The 19,059-nt window shown below is 43.8% G+C and overlaps 1 protein-coding gene across 2 annotated transcripts in view; it reads left to right on the forward strand.

Moving 5' to 3' along the window:
- Positions 1-19,059, forward strand: part of MTF1 (metal regulatory transcription factor 1) — a 40,496-nt gene that overhangs the window by 15,083 nt on the left and 6,354 nt on the right. For both annotated transcript variants that reach the window (XM_027537776.1, XM_027537777.1), the window contains exons 3-9: positions 2,385-2,623; positions 3,459-3,590; positions 6,173-6,246; positions 6,703-6,839; positions 9,853-9,930; positions 17,563-17,659; positions 18,387-18,982. In XM_027537776.1, the coding sequence (XP_027393577.1) occupies positions 2,385-2,623; positions 3,459-3,590; positions 6,173-6,246; positions 6,703-6,839; positions 9,853-9,930; positions 17,563-17,659; positions 18,387-18,982 (1,353 nt within the window). The remainder of the gene's footprint in view (positions 1-2,384; positions 2,624-3,458; positions 3,591-6,172; positions 6,247-6,702; positions 6,840-9,852; positions 9,931-17,562; positions 17,660-18,386; positions 18,983-19,059) is intronic.

The raw sequence follows: 19,059 nt of genomic DNA on the forward strand, positions 1-19,059 counted from the left end.
AACCAGCCTGCTTTATTATATAGAAAAGGCAACTATTATCTGTGTACCAGAAACTCCTGCGCTAGACTTGATTTTGTAGCTTCCAGCCTATTATGTGTGCCTACTAGACATTCCTACTAGACATTGAGGTACCTGGCAGTACCTCAAACCCAACTTATCACTTCTCCCCACCCTCTGTCCAGTCCAAAATTGGTATGTGACCATCTGTTTTGTCATCCAGGCCCTAATCTTGGGAGTTGATCTTGACTTTGCCTTTCCCCATTGCTACCACGCCTCAGCACACAGTTGTCACTAGAGCCACCCATTTCCCCCCTTTTATTTTCTCTGGAATTCATCTTTCATAATGTCCACTGCCACTTTATTTATTTGTGCTGTGTGGGCATGCGGGATCTTAGTTCCCTGACCAGGGATTGAACCCATGCCCCCTATAATTGGGAGCACAGAGTCTTAACCCCTGGACTGCCAGGGAAGTCCCGTCACTTCCCTAGTTTGGATTCTTCTCACCTCTGTCTTGGACAGTTGTCCCCCCTCTCTTCACCTCTGCTACCCCTTCTTCTGTTCGCTTACCCTTCCAGTTTATCTTCCGTAGGCTTCCAGAATGATCTCTTGCAAACCCCACATCTGGTTGTGTTGCTATCTTGGTTAAAACCAAGATATCTTGGCTCCCTGTTGTCCTGTTCCTCTACTTCACAGCTTACCTGAGGAGGCTTCACTCATTTTTCTAGATTCTTTTTCCAGTCTCTTACCTACCGAGGTGTGTTTGTGGTCTCTTGGACCAGTGTTCTCATTCATCTCTGCATGTAGTCCTCAAGGTGTTACCTCATTCTGGAATGCCCATCTCGTCCACTTTGTCTAAGGAACACTTTTTCAGTTAATCCCTAAAAAATAGACCAACAGGCAAACCAAAACACATCCTCAGTTCAGACAGAATGCCTCACTTTCCAAGCCTTCACTGAGTCCAGTCTTTCTGAGAAGGATTAGGTTTCCCTTTTTTACGCTTCCCAAGCACCGTGGGTGTGTACATCGTCCAACTCAGCACAGTCTATAATCATTTGTGCACATGGGCCTCCTTAAAATGATGCTCCTTAAAAGGAAAGCTTTTTGTCTTGTTCACCTTTTTATCTGTGGTATCTAGCTTGTTGCCTGGGATATAGGAGTTCATTAACTGTTGAATGAATACCAGTAGTGTGGCGAGAGCAGTAGACTAAAGCTTGGAGAACGATGAGGACTGAAGGAGGAAGGTGTTTGCTAAAGCTGAAGAATAGGCAGAACTAGCGCTTTGATATGAATAGCATCAGGACATTGACAGTCTTTTCGCAGATGCTTTATCTCACTTTGTTCTGCTCACAAGCACCGTGAGACAGCAGGACGTTCAGTTCTGCCGTGTAGAAATAAAGAACCTTTAGTTCAGAGACATGGAAAGACCTGCGCAAAGTCCTGAACCCAAGCACCAGTATTCATGTTTCTTCAGCCAAGGCTGTGTTGCTTCCCCTTTCCCAGGAGAGAGATGGGGAAGGTTTGGAAGATGAGAGAGAAGCTTTGGGCTGAACCTATATGTAGAAGTTAAAGAAAAGGAGTGAGTGACTCAGGGAAGAAGATAAAGAGCCCCATGGAATTGCTTTGTGGTGTAGGACACGTTTTCAGAAGGAGTGGGCGTCGATGAGAAATTTTTTTCCAATACTAAAGGAAAATTGGGACGGAGGAAAGAGCTTGAGCACCAGCAAGCTCAAGAGCATGGTTTCGTCTGGTGAAGGCAGCTTGCCGAGTGGTTCCATGGGCATTGTGGGAAGTGGAGGCTCCTGTGGAGAGCACGCTTTCCGGGAAGGGGACCAAGAGGAGCAGTTTGAGAAGCGCCATACTGCCAGATATTCCCAGAGATTCGTGATACGCGTTTTTCATTTTGTAGATCTGAAGTTATAGAAGAGACTATGCTGGTATATAACTGAACTAGTACACCTATGACTGAGTATATAAATTTCAGAATGTTTTAAACTCAGTTTTATATTGGTTGGTTCTCATCAGGTTACAGGCCCAGAGGACAGGATGTTGAGTCAAACCTTAAAGTCAAATTATATGTGAGTGTGGGTGAGTGTAGTAGTATGTGCCCACCTTTAGCGGGTGGGTGTTGAGTGGACACCGGTCTTATATTCGTTTAGAGTATTTAACTGCCTCTGCCTTGTCTCTTGCCCATTGCTCTCATCATTTGTTGCCCCGGTGTAATTTGCTCAGCAGGAAGATTTCCCCACTTGTGTTAGAGGGTGCTTTCTGTGTCGACGACAGAAGCCTGTGTATCTCACCTGCCTCTCCCGAGAGCCAAGCTCTCGGGGAAGTTCGGCCCTGGGCAGCTCTGTTGTGCCACTGACGAGGTGTCCTCCGTCTGCCAGGTAAAGCGGTACCAGTGCACCTTTGAGGGCTGTCCCCGCACCTACAGCACAGCAGGCAACCTGCGCACCCACCAGAAGACCCACCGAGGGGAGTACACCTTCGTCTGTAACCAGGAGGGCTGCGGCAAGGCCTTCCTCACCTCCTACAGCCTCAGGATCCACGTGCGGGTGCACACGAAGGAGAAGCCATTTGAGTGCGACGTGCAGGGCTGTGAGAAGGCGTTCAACACGCTGTACAGGTCAGCACCCCCACGCCCAGCACCGCCAGCCCCCGAGCCCGGCTCTGCCGTGACCGCGGCGCTCCCCCTGCGTGCACACGTTCCCATGCAGGGCTTTAAAGAGGGCAGCCGCGCTCAGCTGCTGGCAGTTCCTCAGAGGAGCTGTTACTTAAACATGGACACATCCTGGATCGGTTACAGTCAGAGAAGCTTTGTGCCTGGATTTGTATCTCCCGGAATGATGTCCCGGCCTGAGGATTTAGTAGTTGGTATGGAATAATATCTCCTGTCGGCTCAGGAGCTTGGTATTAAGGATTCTTTGATTTCCTTCCCAGCCTCAACTTGAAGATTTAACTTTTTTCTACCCTCAGGAAGTGGGGAGTGGTCGGCTCATTAGCCCTTTCTCTTTTCTACCGTTTATATCAGGAGACTTATATTAGTCTTCAGCATTGGCTATCACATAGCAAATATAATAGCTAACACTGGCGGGCTCCAGTCCATACGATCACAAAGAGTTGGACACAGCTGAGCACGTGCACCTAAAAAGCACTCACTGCGTGGTAGGCAGTGTCCTGTGTGCCGCAAAGGCAACGGAAGCAGAGAGGTTTTGTAACTGGGTCAAGATCCCCTTCTGGTAGAGGAGACCAGAATTTGAGTCCCAGGCAGCCTGGCTTCAGGGTCACACTCACACCACTCTGCTGTATAATTGTTTGAATTTCTCTCTGAGCACAAAATGTTGGTATTAGTGTATTATGACTAGAATTCTTATGTGCTTGACCTTGATGCACATTAAGCTGACGTGGGAAAGCTCTGGTGTGCATTATGACAAAGGGGATTTCTCTGGGGTATCTTGCAGGCTGAAAGCACATCAGAGGCTTCACACAGGGAAGACGTTTAACTGTGAATCTGAAGGCTGCAGCAAGTACTTCACCACACTCAGTGATCTGAGGAAGCACATTCGAACCCATACAGGAGAAAAGCCATTTCGGTGGGTCTTGCTGTTTTCTGTTTATCACTGACCAGGTTTCAGGGGGGTGTCTTGATGTACTCTAGTATTTTTCAGAATGGGAAGGAAATTCCCTTTGCTAGTTCTCTGGGCAGTGTTTGCTCTCCCCAGGATAGCTATAAACTACTGCAGACTGAGGGAGGGGTGATGGGGTCCACGAGCGTCTCTACCTGCTCTGTGGATGGTGGCTTCTCTGCCTTATTCTTTCCCTTTACTTTTACGAAGCGCTTACTGAAACTCCCTCATCAGTACTAGAGAAATGCTAACACGTAGGCTCTCCTCCTGAGAACCTTAGTCTGCTCTGGTGGAAAAGAACAGGTAACCAGACAGTATGAGAATGAGATTCTGAGCACAGGAGCAAGGATACCTTCCTAAGAAGAGGTGAGGAGGGAAGGAAGGGATGAGGGGCAAAGACACTTAAGCTAGTGGTGCAAGAATTGTTTTTTTTTTTTTTTTTAATCACTTGTTTGGTTATTGCTTTGTAATATGTCATGTGTACATACAAACATTATAGGAGCATCTTTTTTTAAAAAAGTAATTAATTTATGTTAATTGAAGGCTAATTACTTTACAGTATTGTAGTGGTGTTTGCTATACATTGACATGAATCAGCTATGGGTGTACGTGTGTTCCCCGTCCTGAACCCCCCTCCCACCTCCCTCCCCATCCCATCCCTCAGGGTCATCCCAGTGCACCAGCCCTGAGCACCTGTCTCATGCATCGAACCTGGACTGGCGATCTGTTTCACATATGATAATATACATGTTTCAATGCTATTCTCTCAAATCATCCCACCCTTGCCTTCTCCCACAGAGTCCAAAAGTCTGTTCTTTACATCTGTGTCTCTTTTGCTGTCTCTCACATAGGGTCATCATTACCATCTTTCTAAATTCCATATATATGCGTTAATATACTGTATTGATGTTTTTCTTTCTGACTTACTTCACTCTGTATAATAGGCTCCAGTTTCATCCACCTCATTAGAACTGATTCAAATGCATTCTTTTTAATAGCTGAGTAATATTCCATTGTGTATATGTACCACAGCTTTCTTATCCATTTGTCTGCTGATGGACATCTAGGTTGCTTCCATGTCCTAGCTATTGTAAACAGTGCTAGGAGCATCCATTTTTATCTATAGATTTCCGTTTATATATATATATATATGTGAACACACATATATTTAATTGATACATGTATAAATATAAGCTTGAAGGAAGGAGTTGTATCATCTAATTTCTCCTGTGCTCACAGCATATAGTGTGGTTCTGGGCATTCAGCAGGGATTGAAAAACAACTTTGAGTGATTATATGATGTTTTTAATGAGGTAACCAGTTTGTAAGGATTTGTCCTAAATATAACATATCTATATATTACTGAAAACTGCCTATAAACATGTTTCTGAATTTAGGCAGGAGGGATTACTGTTACATTCATGGCATTAAATATGCTGCCTTTCTATTCTCAAATCACTCATCTTGTTAGGACATCTAAAAATCGGAACCTCTTCAGGGACAGTCAACTCTTAAACACCAGTTAAATGGAAGTGTGTTTTTTAAGAATTACAGATACATTTCTGAGTCATGGCCCCTCTAAAGGCAAGAATGTTTGGATCCTAGTTGGTTACTTCCCAGCTGCTATGAAGCTTGGGTTGCTTTTTTCCCCATAGGGCTATCAAGGGGATTCTGATTTCTCTTCAATTACACGTGTTTTTGTCATGATTAAAACTGCTAATTTTTCTTGAATGTTAGATGGGGCTTTAGATGCAATGATTTTATGTACTTAAAAAGTAAAATGCTTTAGAGAAGCTTTCTATTTAAAGAAATAAAATATTTTGGCTTATAAGTGTATGCATTCATTCATGTAAATAGTGACCAAATGCCTGCTATGTGCAAGAACTACAGCAGATGTGAAGAACTACATGGACCCTGCCCTCAAAGGAATTGCAATCTAGGAGAAGAGATAACAAATGTATGCACACAGAGATAAAATAAGATTGGGAATGACAGGTGCCATAAAAGTAGCATGTAGATAAATGTCCTTGGAGTCCTAAGGAGGGAAGTATTACCTCTAGTTTTAGTTATCAAGAAAGTAAAAGAGAAAAGTTCTCTGAAGATGACCGATAATCACATTGTAGCCAGTGTATTCTAACTGATTTTGCTCTTTGTATTTCGGGCCCTGTGCCTATGTGAAAGCCTCTGTACCCATCACTGATATTCCTTATGTTTCATTTGCCACAGTAGATTTTCCATATGCATTCTCATTGTCAATAGAATTCCATTGTGTCATTCATCAAAAGGCTTTTATTGTTAGGGCTCTCAGCATGTGCCTTACCTGTAGGACAAGAAACACGTTTCCTGGGCCAGCCTCTCCCTCTGATTCCAGATTTGTCACCTTACTTTTCCAGGGACCTGTCATCATTCCTACCTGTAAAACCTGTTTTGTCGATCTGATCATAGTGTTCTGAGCAGTTTTAATTTAAGTTTGTATTTACAAGAGATATTAAAGATGAAGGTCGATTAGCTAATGACTGCTATCCTTTCTGCTTAAACAACTTCCTTAGGTGTGATCATGATGGCTGTGGAAAAGCATTTGCAGCAAGCCACCACCTTAAAACTCACGTCCGTACACATACTGGTGAGTTTAGGCTAATTTTTATCTTTTAACCTTCGTTGAGCCAGTAAATTACGTGTGTTTCCATCGAGACTGGTACAGCTTTGTGGAGAGAGCAAGTCTAATCAGTTGGCCTTCACCTATAATGTTTGAGTTCCTCTCAGATGTTAAAAAGGATCTAAAGACTGGACTCAGGAGCTTAACCTTAAGAAATAAAACCAATTCAGAGATACTCAGTAAAGAATCTGAGGGGGGAAAAAGAAACTAGCTTCTCTTTTAACTTCCTAGGAGCAGGCCATTCTCAGTGCTTTGTTCTCCATTAAATTTTAGGACTGGGATGATTAACTTGTGGGTAATTGATCCAGTGTATTACTTGAACCCTCATGAGCATATTTACTTCCCTATGTTAGGGGAAAGTAGATGTCTCAATCCAGTGAAATGATTTTATGGTGAAATTAACACCTCTTTTCGTTCTTGCAGGTGAAAGACCCTTTTTCTGCCCCAGTAATGGCTGTGAGAAAACATTCAGCACTCAATACAGTCTCAAAAGTCACATGAAAGGTCACGATAACAAAGGAAACTCATACAGTGCACTTCTAAATCACAATGGATCAGAGGTGTGGAGTGTTTTGTCTCTCGTTTTGATCTGGGCACCATAGAACAGCGACAGTTGTTTGTGTCTCAAAATAAAAGGTTAAAATGCCTTCTCGCTAAATCTGTTAGCGAGAGAGAAGAATCAGTGTCAAGATCTACGTCTTCGTGAGGGGGTGGCAGAAGCCAGAAATTTCACCAGGCTCCCTGTGCGTCAGCCCCTGATTCGGCTCCGCCTCCCCTCCGTCACGTCTGGTGGAAGAGGTGTCTTGGAACCAGAGGTCTCAGAATGGCTGCCAAAGGGTTGGCCAGGTGCTCTCAAAGGGTGTTATTTTCCCATTCTTGTCGTATAAAATGGTACATTTGAACTTGAGTTTGGGACACGATTTAATGATTTGCTTCACCCTTCCATTAATCCATCACTGGAGAACCAGGTGGAGTCTGGGGGCGGCGGGGGCGGTGGTCCCCTGCCCTTTAGAATTGTCTGCAGACATGATGGTTTGATAGCCACTGCCTTTAAGGCACTGAACCACAGACAAGCCTCTGAAGAGGTTTAGGTGGTTTTGTCTGTTTTCCTTACCAAGCCCTCTCCTCTGTGGCTTCTTTCCAGAGAGATCCTGGGATAAATTTACTGTTGCTACTTCTGATATGGTATTAGGCACTTACCTTATGTCTTTTGCACCCAAAAAGTGAGAACTGTTATTATTTTACTATTTTATAAATAAAGTGGAAGCTCACTGACCCCCTTTAGAATAATAAGATTCTTAAAGTATGTAATATGGTTTTGATTTGGGAAGAGACAGCATGATTCTTTGGTTTCTGATTTTTAAACAGAAAAGGATCCCTTTAAAAGGACTCTTCCTCCTGTGTTTTATTGGTAATAATAACTAATATTTACTGAATGTTTACTGTATGCCAAGTACCGTGCTAAGTTTTCTTCAGTGAATTATCCTGCTTACAAGAGGTCAGTATTATTATTCCCATACCACTGATAGAGAAACCCGAGGTAAGGAGAAATTAAATAACTTGCCTAAGTATCCAAAGCTTGTAATTAGCACCCTTTAGGCAGACCATCTGATTCCAGAGCCTGGTCTTGACTGCCCCCCACCCCACCCCAATCATAGGAGGTAAAACAGCATTGGTTGTGAAGAGTCTGAATTCACATCCAAGCTCCACCACTAGACGCATGACCTTAGGCAAATGGCTTCTTTGTGCCTCAGTCTCACTGTCTGTAAAACCAGATAAAAACACTAAGATTTGAGAGTTTTTGTCCACAAAGCTGCATTTATGAAGTCATGATCCGTTTTCTCAGTTTTGTAACAATCGCAGTTTCTCACCAATAGCTTCTGCGCATTGGAGGCCCCAATGCACAGGGTCCAGACTTCACATCTCTTGGCTGACTGGTAGCTCCCCAGTGGAGTGAATCTGCTGTAGTCTTAGGCTTTCAAAGCTATCAGTATTGCCTTTGAGTCCTAAATTTATATCTCTAGCCCAGATTTCTTCCTGAACTTCAGACACGTATTCAACCTCCTACTTGATGTCTCCACCCAGCTGTCACCTACATTTCCCAGACCTGACGCGTCCAACCTGTTCCTCCTGCAGTCTTCCACATCTTAGTAAATGGCACCTCTGTTTTTCTAGTGGCGCAGGCCAAAAATACTGGAGTCATTCTTGACTCTTCTTTTTTTTCCCTCATTCCACACACCCACCAGCATCTATCAGTTCCATCTTTCTAGAATCTGATCTGATTACTTCATCGAAGCCCTTGTCATTGTTTGGCCTGGATTCTTGCAATGACCTGCTAAGTGGTTTTCTTAGCACCTTTCCCCTCCCTTCTCCCCACTGATACTCCACCCTGATCTTCCTAAACAATGAGGCAAATCATGTCTGTTCTCTGCTTATAACCCTTCAGTAGCTTCTTATGTCACTTAAGGTAAAAACTAGAATCTTTACAGTGGTCCAGAAAGTCCTAGACACTGTGGCCTGGTCACTTCTCTCTTCATTTACTTCACTTCATTTCACTTGAGCCGCACCATCTGCCTTGTGGTTCCTTGAACTGGGGAAACCCGCCTTGCCTCCAGGCCTTTGTATGTGCTGTGCCCTCTGCGTGAGTCACTTTCCCCACCTGTGTGCATGGCCCATGCCTTCTTCAGGATCTGCTCTAAGGCCACCTTATCTGAGTCCCTTCCTAATCTGATAAAAGAGCATCTCCTCCCCTGGCCTTCTCCACTCCCCTCACTCTCTTATATACTGTATATTTATTTGGTTTTATGTCTGGCGCCCTTTCTCTGGTATCAGGGACTTTATTATTGTATCCCTGGGCCTGGAACAGGGCTTAATATGTATTAGATGCTCAGTGAGTATTTGTTAAAAACATGCACGAATCAGAACATACGATACATGAGGTAAAGTAAGGCGACCACATAAAGTATTTGAACCACAGCTGGCATTCTAGGAACCCAGGATTCTGAGTCGGCCCAGACACGTGTATAGGAACAGCAACCGCTCAGCACCATTCTTCAGTGACAGTCCTGAGCTGCCCATGCTGGGGACACTGTGAAGTAATGGAAGATGGACTTTCAGTCAGAAGCACCGGGTCCGTGTTATGTGAATTAGTGATTTTTGGACCGTTTACTGCTAATCTTAGCATTAATTTTCTCATACTTAAATGGGAATGTGAAATAATACTACAGAGGATTATATTAATAGTAAATGAAGTCACGTAAAATTGCTTTGTCAGTGATAGACCAATTTCACAAATATTATTGATTTCCTGTTATTATAGCTTTTGTTACTCTGGAGCCTGAGTCGTGAGATAATTCTTAAACTCTACTAACCATGTTTAAGAACATAAACAATTTCCTCTTAAGAATATCAGGATTTTAAAAATTGAAATAATCCAGGTAGCCTTTGTTTTGAATGTTTTTTTATTCTCTAGACATTTGGAATCTTAGGGACGCTGTAATCAAGTGTTTTATTACATAATAGAATACGGTAAATCCCAATTGTTTGTCAATTAAAATTTTTTTTCTTTCACAGGATACAAATCACTCACTTTGTCTGAGGAATTTAAGCCTTCTGTCCACAGATTCTGAATTTCAAGAAAATTCCAATACAGTAAGTGTACCTGTGATATGGATGTTATTAAAATAAATGCAAGAATTGAGCCTCCCTTTGGTGGGAAAATTGAGTGAGGCCAGTCTTGGAAGTCTTTCAGATTGAGTTGTGTTCAATTACTAGCCACTTAGGGTGTTTTGATTTTGTTTCCTGATAAGAGCTCTCATTGGAGAGGTTGTTCTCTCCAATGCATAGTGCCTTTTGGCCCAGATCACTCGCTTGATAACCTCCTGCACCAGAAAATAACTTCTTTATTTATTTAGCAAATATTTATTGAGTGCCTACTCCAGTCGGGCATATCAGACCAGCCCTCCCACAGAAAACAACTGTATATGCTGGGCAAAATATGAAAACAACTACGTGAAGGCACCAGAGAGCAACCCAAACAGGCAGAGGCAACATTTGAACAAAGGGGCCACTTGGAAGATAGCAGTGGCACTGGATGGGTCTTCAGGCTTTATGGCTTATCCGTCTCAGACCAAGCCCAGTTGATACCAAACAAGATGGCTCAGGCTCAGTAAACACTCGCTCTTACTGGAGTGACTACCAGGAGGACAGAGTTCAGGGCTACTGCAGCACCTGGAGAGTCGAGGGGGATGACCTGGAAAGGAGAAAACACACAGGTCGAGTCCCAAGTTCTGTTTGGAGCTGTGTCCAAACCTCTAGGTGACCCCTGAACTGTGGGTGTGTGGGGCAGACCCCAAGCAGTCCAGCTGAGGCTAAAGAGCTGGATGAAGATGACAGCTGCCATCCACTGCAGGGAAGACAGAGCTTGGAGTTAGAGCATAGCCAAGTCACTGGAATGTTAAAGCAAACAACCAAATACTCTTCCAAGAAGTGTAACAGAATCCTGAGTCTCTGCAGCATATCATTTGCAATGTCTAGGGTTATCCAAAATTAGTAAACATAAGACATAGGAGAACATTACTTCTACTCAAGAGAAAAGTTCATTTATGGACTATGGAGACTGACCCCAAGATGAGCCAGATGATAGAACTAGTGGACAGGCATTTATAAGTAGCTCTTAAAATGCTCAAGCATATTAAGGATTGCTTGTAATGATTTAATAAATAGGAACTCTTAGCAGAGAGATAGAAACTATAAAAAAATGTGCCAAATGGGAATTCTGGAACTGAAAATATATCAAAATTTAAAAATTCACCAAATGGGTTCAACAGCAGACTGGAAATAACAGAAGAAAGAATCGGTTGAACTGAAGAGAGATGAATAGAAATTAACCAATCTGAAGCCCCCCGCCCCCCCCCCGAAAAAAAGCACTTTGTATGATTGTTTGGCATATTCACATTTCAGAGCTGATGCTCTAAGAGTACTGGGCCAAGATTGCCCTCTAAACCACACGGGGTAAGATTTCTGGGCATAATGTCTCCTTAATATCAGAGATCATGGGAAATGGTTGAGGTATCCACTCCCTGACTGGGACTTGACACATGACTGAGGAGCTTTCTGGAGCCCTGAGGTCACCAGTGAGGAACCACATGAGGGGACATTGAGAACTTGTGAAAAAGGAAAGCATTTTCTATCCATAATTTACAACAGCAAGAGAGAGCCCTGTTTTTCTCCCCTGGGATCAAATTATATGTTGTGTCCTTGTCTTCCAGCGTTTAGTCTTTCAGACTAAGACCAAAGTTCCTTGAATAGGATGGATTTTGCCTTGCCTGCTTTAAAAGAAATGATAATGAGTTAAAATTAAATGATATATTTTTATGAGATCATCATTTTCCAGGTTCCTGGGCAGCCTACATGTTTCTGTGTGTCCTGGGTATGAATTTGGGCTGAAGCTCTGAGGAACGGCCCACTGGGCCTGTTGGCCCCTGAGCCTCAGGATCCATCCTGTCCCCAAACAGCTCAGTGTTCTCATGTCTCTTGCTCCAGGCCACAGAGGCTCAACCTGTTCTTCGCTCCTAACTTGAGGGGGTGGTTCCAGCTCGCTCTGCCCCCAGGGTTATTGCCCTGAAGCCTGGCAGTGGCTGAGTCAGTCCCTTTGGCACTTACCTTTTTTAATTAAAAAAAAAACCAACCTGTTTATGGAGATATAATATACATACAGAAAAGTACACCTGTCATAAATGTACAGCTTGATGAGTCATCACAGTTCATCATATTCCTGTAACTGTCACAGGAGGGAAAGTGTGGGGACAAGAGGATGGTCACATCTGAGTCCCCTGGACGGCCACCAAGTGTAGGTCCTTGGCTTTGTGCAGGAAGGAATTCAAGAGCGAGCCATAGTAGAGTGAAAGAAGGGCTCTTCAGGGAGCAAACTCTTCAGGGAGTACTCAAGAGTGTGAACCATCTCGGAAGGCAAGAGAGGCCCAAGAGGCAGCAGGGTATCGGGCTGTCCGAATTTATAGGGGTGGGTAATTACATAGGCTAATGAGTAGGAGGAGTATTCCAGCTATCTTGGGGAAAGGGTGGGGATTTCCAGGAATTGGGCCACTGCCCACTGTTTGACCTTTATGGAAGACAACTCATGGCCATTTTGGACCTAGTTATTTGTAATCACTTTATGCTGTGTCCTCAGGCCATGCCACTGGGCTTCCCTGGTGGCTCAGCAGGGAAGAATCTGCCTGGGAATGCAGGAGACACAGGTTCCATCCCTGGGTCAGGAAGATCCTCTGGAGAAGGAAATGACAACCCACTCCAGTATTCTTGCCTGGGAAATCCCATGGACAGAGGAGCCTGGTGGGCTACAGTTCCACGGGATCGCAAGAGTCGGACTCAACTGAGCGACTAAACAACAACAGGCCATGCCGTTCTTTTAAAGGTTGTGCCCTGCCCCTTCCTGTGTCATAACCAGCATGCAAATCAACAAGTACAACATTCCCAACACCCTAGAAACCCCCATCAGGTCCCTTAACAGCCGTTACCTCTTCCTAAGGATAACCACTATCCTGGCTTCTCACAACCTAAGATGAATTTTGCCTGTTTTTATGTTTTCTATAATTTGAATGTGGCCTATACTCGTTAGTCCTGGCTTCGTTCTTGCAACATTTTGTTTGAGGCATTAACCCATGTTATTGCATAAAATAATATATAGATTATTTGTTCTCATTGTTGAAGAGTTACTCAGTTTCAGTTCAGTCGCTCAGTCATGTCCAACTTTTTGCGACCCCATGAACCACAGCACGCCAGGCCTCCCTGTCCATCACCAACTCCTGGAGTTCACCCAAACCCATGTCCATTGTGTCGGTGATGCCATCCAACCATCTCATCCTCTGTCGTCCCCTTCTCCTCCTGCCCTCAATCTTTCCCAGCATCAGGGTCTTTTCCAATGAGTCAGCTCTTCACATGAGGTGGCCAAAGTATTGGAGTTTCAGCCTCAGCATCAGTCCTTCCAGTGAACACCCAGGACTGATCTCCTTTAGTATGGACTGGTTGGACCTCCTTGCAGTCCAAGGGACTCTTGAGTCTTCTCCAACACCACCGTTCAAAAGCATCAATTCTTCGGCACTCAGCTTTCTTCACAGTCCAACTCTCACATCCATACATGACCATTGGAAAAACCATAGCCTTGACTAGACGGACCTTTGTTGACAAAGTAATGTCTCTGCTTTTTAATATGCTAGGTTGGTCAAAACTTTGCTTCTAAGGAGTAAGTGTCTTTTAATTTCATGGCTGCAATCACCATCTGCAGTGATTTTGGAGCCCAAAATAAATTTTAGAGCCACTATTTCCACTGTTTCCCCATCTATCTGCCATGAAGTAATGGGACTGGATGCCATGATCTTAGTTTTCTGAATGTTGAGCTTTAAGCCAACTTTTTCACTCTCCTCTTTCACTTTCATCAAGAGTCTCTTTAGTTCTTCTTTACTTTCTGCCATAAGAGTTGTGTCATCTGCATATCTGAGGCTATTGATATTTCTCCTGGCAATCTTGATTCCAGCTTGTGCTTCCTCCAGCCCAGCATTTCTCATGATGTACTCTGCATATAAGTTAAATAAGCAGGGTGACAATATACCGCCTTAATGTACTCCTTTTCCTACTTGGAACCAGTCTGTGGTTCCATGTCCAGTTCTAACTGTTGCTTCCTGACCTGCATACAGGTTTCTCAAGAGGCAGGTCAGGTGGTCTGGGATTCCCATCTCTTGAGGAATTTTCCACAGTTTATTGTGATCCACACGGTCAAAGGCTTTGGCATAGTCAATAAAGGAGAGAGAGAGGTTTTTCTGTAACTGTCTTGCTTTTTTGATGCTCCAGCAGATGTTGGCAATTTGATCTCTGGTTCCTCTGCCTTTTCTAAAACCAGCTTGAATATCTAGAAGTTCATGGTTCACGTATTGCTGAAGCCTGGCTTGGAGAATTTTGAGCATTACTTTACTAGCATGTGAGATGAGTGCAATTGTGCGGTAGTTTGAGCATTCTTTGGCATTGCCTTTCTTTGGGATTGGAATGAAAACTGACCTTTTCCAGTCCTGTGGACACTGCTGAGTTTTCCAAATTTGCTGGCATATTGAGTGCAGCACTTTCACAGCATCATCTTTCAGAATTTGAAATAGCTAAACTGGAATTTCATCACCTCCACTAGCTTTGTTCGTAGTGATGCTTCCTAAGGCCCATTTGACTTCACACTCCAGAATGTCTGGCTCTAGGTGAGTGATCACACCACTGTGATTATATGGGTCGTGAAGATCTTTTTTGTACAGTTCTTCTGTGTATTCTTGCCACCTTTTCTTAATATCTTCTGCTTCTGTTAGGTCCATAACATTTCTGTCCTTTATCGAGCCCATCTTTGCCTGAAATGTTCCCTTGATATCTCTAATTTTCTTGAAGAGATCTCTAGTCTTTCCCATTCTATTGTTTTCCTCTATTTCTTTGCACTGATCGCTGAGGAAGGCTTTCTTATCTCTCCTTGCTGTTTGGGTGTTTGCTATGACCAGTGCATTCTCTTGGCAGAACTCTGCCTTGCTTCTTTCTGTACTCCCAGGTCAAATTTGCCTGTTACTCCAGGTGTTTCTTGACTTCCTACTTTTGCATTCCAGTCCCCCATAAGACATCTTTTTGGGGTGTTAGTTCCAGAAGGTCTTGTAGGTCTTCATAGAAGTGTTAAACTTCAGCTTCTTCAGCATTACTGGTTGGGGCACAGACTTGGATTACCATGATATTGAATGCTTTGCCTTGGGAACGAACAGAGATCATCCTGTCCTTTTTGAGATAGTATCCAAGTACTGCATTTTGGACTCTTGTTGACTATGATGGCTACTCCATTTCTGCTAAGGGATTCCTGCCCGCAGTAGTAGATATAATGGTCATCTGAGTTAAATTCACCCATTCCAGTCCATCTTAGTTCGCTGATTCCTAGAATGTCGATGTTCACTCTTGTCATCTCCTGTTTGACCACTTCCAATTTGCCTTGATTCATGGACCTAGCATTCCAGGTTCCTATGCAATTTTGCTTTTTACAGCATCAAACCTTGCTTTCATCACCAGGCCCATCCACAACTGGGTGTTGTTTTGCTTTGGCTCCATCCCTTTATTCTTTCTGGAGTTATTTCTCCACTGATCTCCAATAGCATATTGGGCACCTACCGACCTGGGGAGTTCATCTTTCAGTGTCCTATCTTTTTGCCTTTTCATACTGTTCATGGGGTTCTCAAGGCAAGACTACTAAAGTGGTTTGCCATTCCCTTTTCCAGTGGACCACATTCTGTCAGACCTCTCCACCATGACCCGTCTGTCTTGGGTGGCCCCACATGGCATGGCTTAGTTTCACTGAGTTAGACAAGGCTGTGGTTCGTGTGATCAGATTGGCTAGTTGTCTGTGATTGTGGTTTCAGTCTGTCTGCCCTCTGATGCCCTCTCTCAGCACCTACCATCTTACTTGGGTTTCTCTTACCTTGGATGTGGGGTATCTCTTCACGGCTGCTCCAGCAAAGCGCCTGAACAGTTATTATACTAAATGAATATGAGTATGTTCTGTCTCCTGCCCTTGGGCATTTGGAAAGTTTCTAGTTTGGAGCTGTTACAGTAGTACTGCTGTGAAAATTCTTGTACATCATCTTCTGAAGTCACAGACTCATTCCTTTTAAACAGTGTTATTCCTGTAATGATTCATAAACAAGTAGAACAACAAAAAAAATAACAACCATGAAGAAGTTGCAAAGCTTGCGGCTTAGTGGCAAGTTGTTAGCTCACTATGTTTCAAACTGGATGGTGCATCTATATTGGGTTATGAAATAGTGGGTTATAATCAACATTTTGAGAACAGCAATAAAATAGAAAATAGAGAAGACATTGCAGATCATAAGGACAGGCTCTGTTTCATAGACTTTTGTTTCAGTTATACATTCATATGTATGTAATATATTTTATAAATTATATATAATATAAATTATTATATATACCCACTTTAGTATTCTTGGGCTTCCCTGGTAGCTCAGATGGTAAAGAATCCTCCTGCAATGCTTGAGACCTGGGTTCGATCCCTGGTTTGGGAAGACCCCCTGGAGAAGGGAATGGCAACCCACTCCAGTATTCTGGCCTGGAGAATTCCATGGACAGAGGAGCCTGGCAGGCTACAGTCCATGGGGTAGCAAAGAGTCAGACACGACTGAGTGACTTTCACTTTCATAAATTATTATAAATTATATAATTTCCTACTTTGTGTCATGATGAAAGGTTTCAAGGCGTTTTCTTGGCCTGTGATTCCTCACTCCCTCTGGACTAGAGGCTGGAAGCCTTACATAGGTTTCTGCCTTCGTGTTACAAAGAATACGAACAAACATTTTGGCCAACCCTATATCACACTGGTCATCAGCGTCACTGAACTTCTTGGAATCTTGCTTTTGTCACTCTTGCTCTCCAGAACGCGGAGTGGAGGTGGACCGAAAGAATTACTGTTTTCCCCTTCCCTTAAATAAACTAAAAGGAAGCCTAGAGGTGGTTATTTCATTTGGTGCCTGGCAGGAGTCAAGCCCTCAGGAATCTAGGTGTTTTGGTTTTTCATAGCTTTTCAAAATGCCTCTGACCTTTTCTTAACTGTAAGTTAGAACGAAACTGGAATGCCAGTGGTGAGGATAAGGCCGTTATAATTGTCTGTTATTAGGTTTCTTTATATTGTTTGATTCAGCACCATGGGTACATATTAGAATATTATAGATGTTATATAATAACCTTGAAAGATATTCACAATACATTATTATTATTACATGAGAAAAGCAAGTTCCGAGTAGTAGATATTATACAACCCCACTTTCATGTAGGATTTTATCTTTCAGAGCAGGGATCAGCAAACTTTTTTTTTGTAAAGGGCCAGATAGATGATTTCAGCTTTGTGGCCCATACATTCTCGGCATAACTCCTCAGCTCTGCCATTGCAGTGCAGAAGCTATAGAGAGAATTCAAAAGTGAGCCAGAGTGCCTATTCCAGTATAGCTTTATCTGCAGAAACAAGCATTCAGCCAGCAAGTCAGTTTGTCAACTCCTGCTTCAGAGTGTTTGAAGACCCAGATCTTCAGTGTCTGAGGCTTAGGGGAATAAATGTCACCTTAGGAAAAGAGAAGTTAGAAACAGAAGCATAGCCAAAGATCATTCTCGTCCTGCTGCTCTGTGCTGCCTCGTGCTGCAGACCTGCTTTTGGATGTGCGCCTCATACGTTTGTCTCTGTCTCTGACACAGGGCCAGAATCTCAGCACTCTCTCACCAGCAATCATTTTTGGACCAATGTTCCAGAAGTCAGATGACCCGGCAATTCAGGAAGATCCTCAACAGACAGGTTTGTTGCACAGACTCTCTTCCCCCTCAGATCTCTGCACTGGGAAGGAGAATTCACACTTGTTGACACGGTAGATGTCAAGCACAGTGATATATTTCAGGTCCTTTGAATGAAGTGTACTTACATTGAGGGATCAGAGAAGGATGGGCTTTTTAGCTCAATTCCATTTTTTTCTTTCCCCTGCTTCCCTCATCAAGGGTTTACTTGAGGATCTACTTTTCCTGGACCCTCAAATGAAGAACGTCCCCTTTTCCAAAAGTTTTCGTTGACTTCAAAAAGTGAGAGGAGTTGTGAGCACTTTCTTCTGATGTGACACCCCATTCATGAGTGCGTAGAATCCACAAACCAAACTTCAGATATGTAGATCAGATTGTGTTTGAATGAAAATATGTCCCTGAAGCTTCACAGTAGTTAGAAAGTGTGTTCAGTGGTCATATGCCAAGAAAAGAAGGTCTAATCTCTTTTCCACAAAAGCCACAGGACACATATTTTTTATGGTTAGGTCCATACTAGGTCTATATGTTTAGAAAGTGAGGTTGAAGGTAAAGCCTGGTACTTTGACCAGAGGGGTCATTAGATGAAAAGCAGAGAGCCAGCCTGTCAGCAGTGAAGGAATCAGCTCTAACAGACTTCAGCTGTCTTTGGTGTGGCCCATAGAGACTGTGTTTTTGTGGCTTATATAAGGGTTGGAATGTGTATCTATATTTCTATTTCTTTTTCTTGCCAGCTGCCTTGATTGAAAGTTTTAATGGTGATGCGGAGTCAGTCAGTGATGTTCCGCCATCCACAAGACATTCAGCATCTTTATCTCTTCCACTTATACTGCAGCCTGGCATCTCCGAGCCACCCCAGCCTCTACTACCAGCCTCAGCACCATCTGCTCCTCTGCCTGCTCCCTCCCTAGGAACTGGTTCCCAGCAAGCTGCATTTGGCAACCCCCCTGCTCTCTTACAACCTCCAGAAGTGCCTGTTGCCCACAGCACGCAGTTTGCTGCTAATCATCAAGAGTTTCTTCCGCACCTCCAGGCACCGCAGCCCATCGTACCAGGACTCTCTGTTGTTGCTGGGGCCTTGGCGTCAGCAGCGGCAGTGGCATCAGCCATGGCAGCACCACCCCAACCACAAAGTACTACTGAGCCCCTGCCAGCCATGGTCCAGACTCTGCCCCTGGATGCCAACTCTGTCCTAACCAGTAATCCCACTATAACCATCACCCCGACTCCCAGCGCGGCTATCCTGCAGCCCAGCCTGGTCATGGGAGAGCAGAACTTACAGTGGCTACTGAATGGTGCCACCAGCACGCCGCAGGCTCAAGAGCAAATTGTAAGTATGAGGTGGAAAGGGACCCAGTGGGCGAAGTGTATGGGTGGGTGACGTGTTCAGAGGCCTTTACGTCAAAA

This window comes from Bos indicus x Bos taurus, chromosome 3 (genome assembly GCF_003369695.1).
Source record: "Bos indicus x Bos taurus breed Angus x Brahman F1 hybrid chromosome 3, Bos_hybrid_MaternalHap_v2.0, whole genome shotgun sequence".
Classification (NCBI taxonomy): Eukaryota; Metazoa; Chordata; class Mammalia; order Artiodactyla; family Bovidae; genus Bos; species Bos indicus x Bos taurus.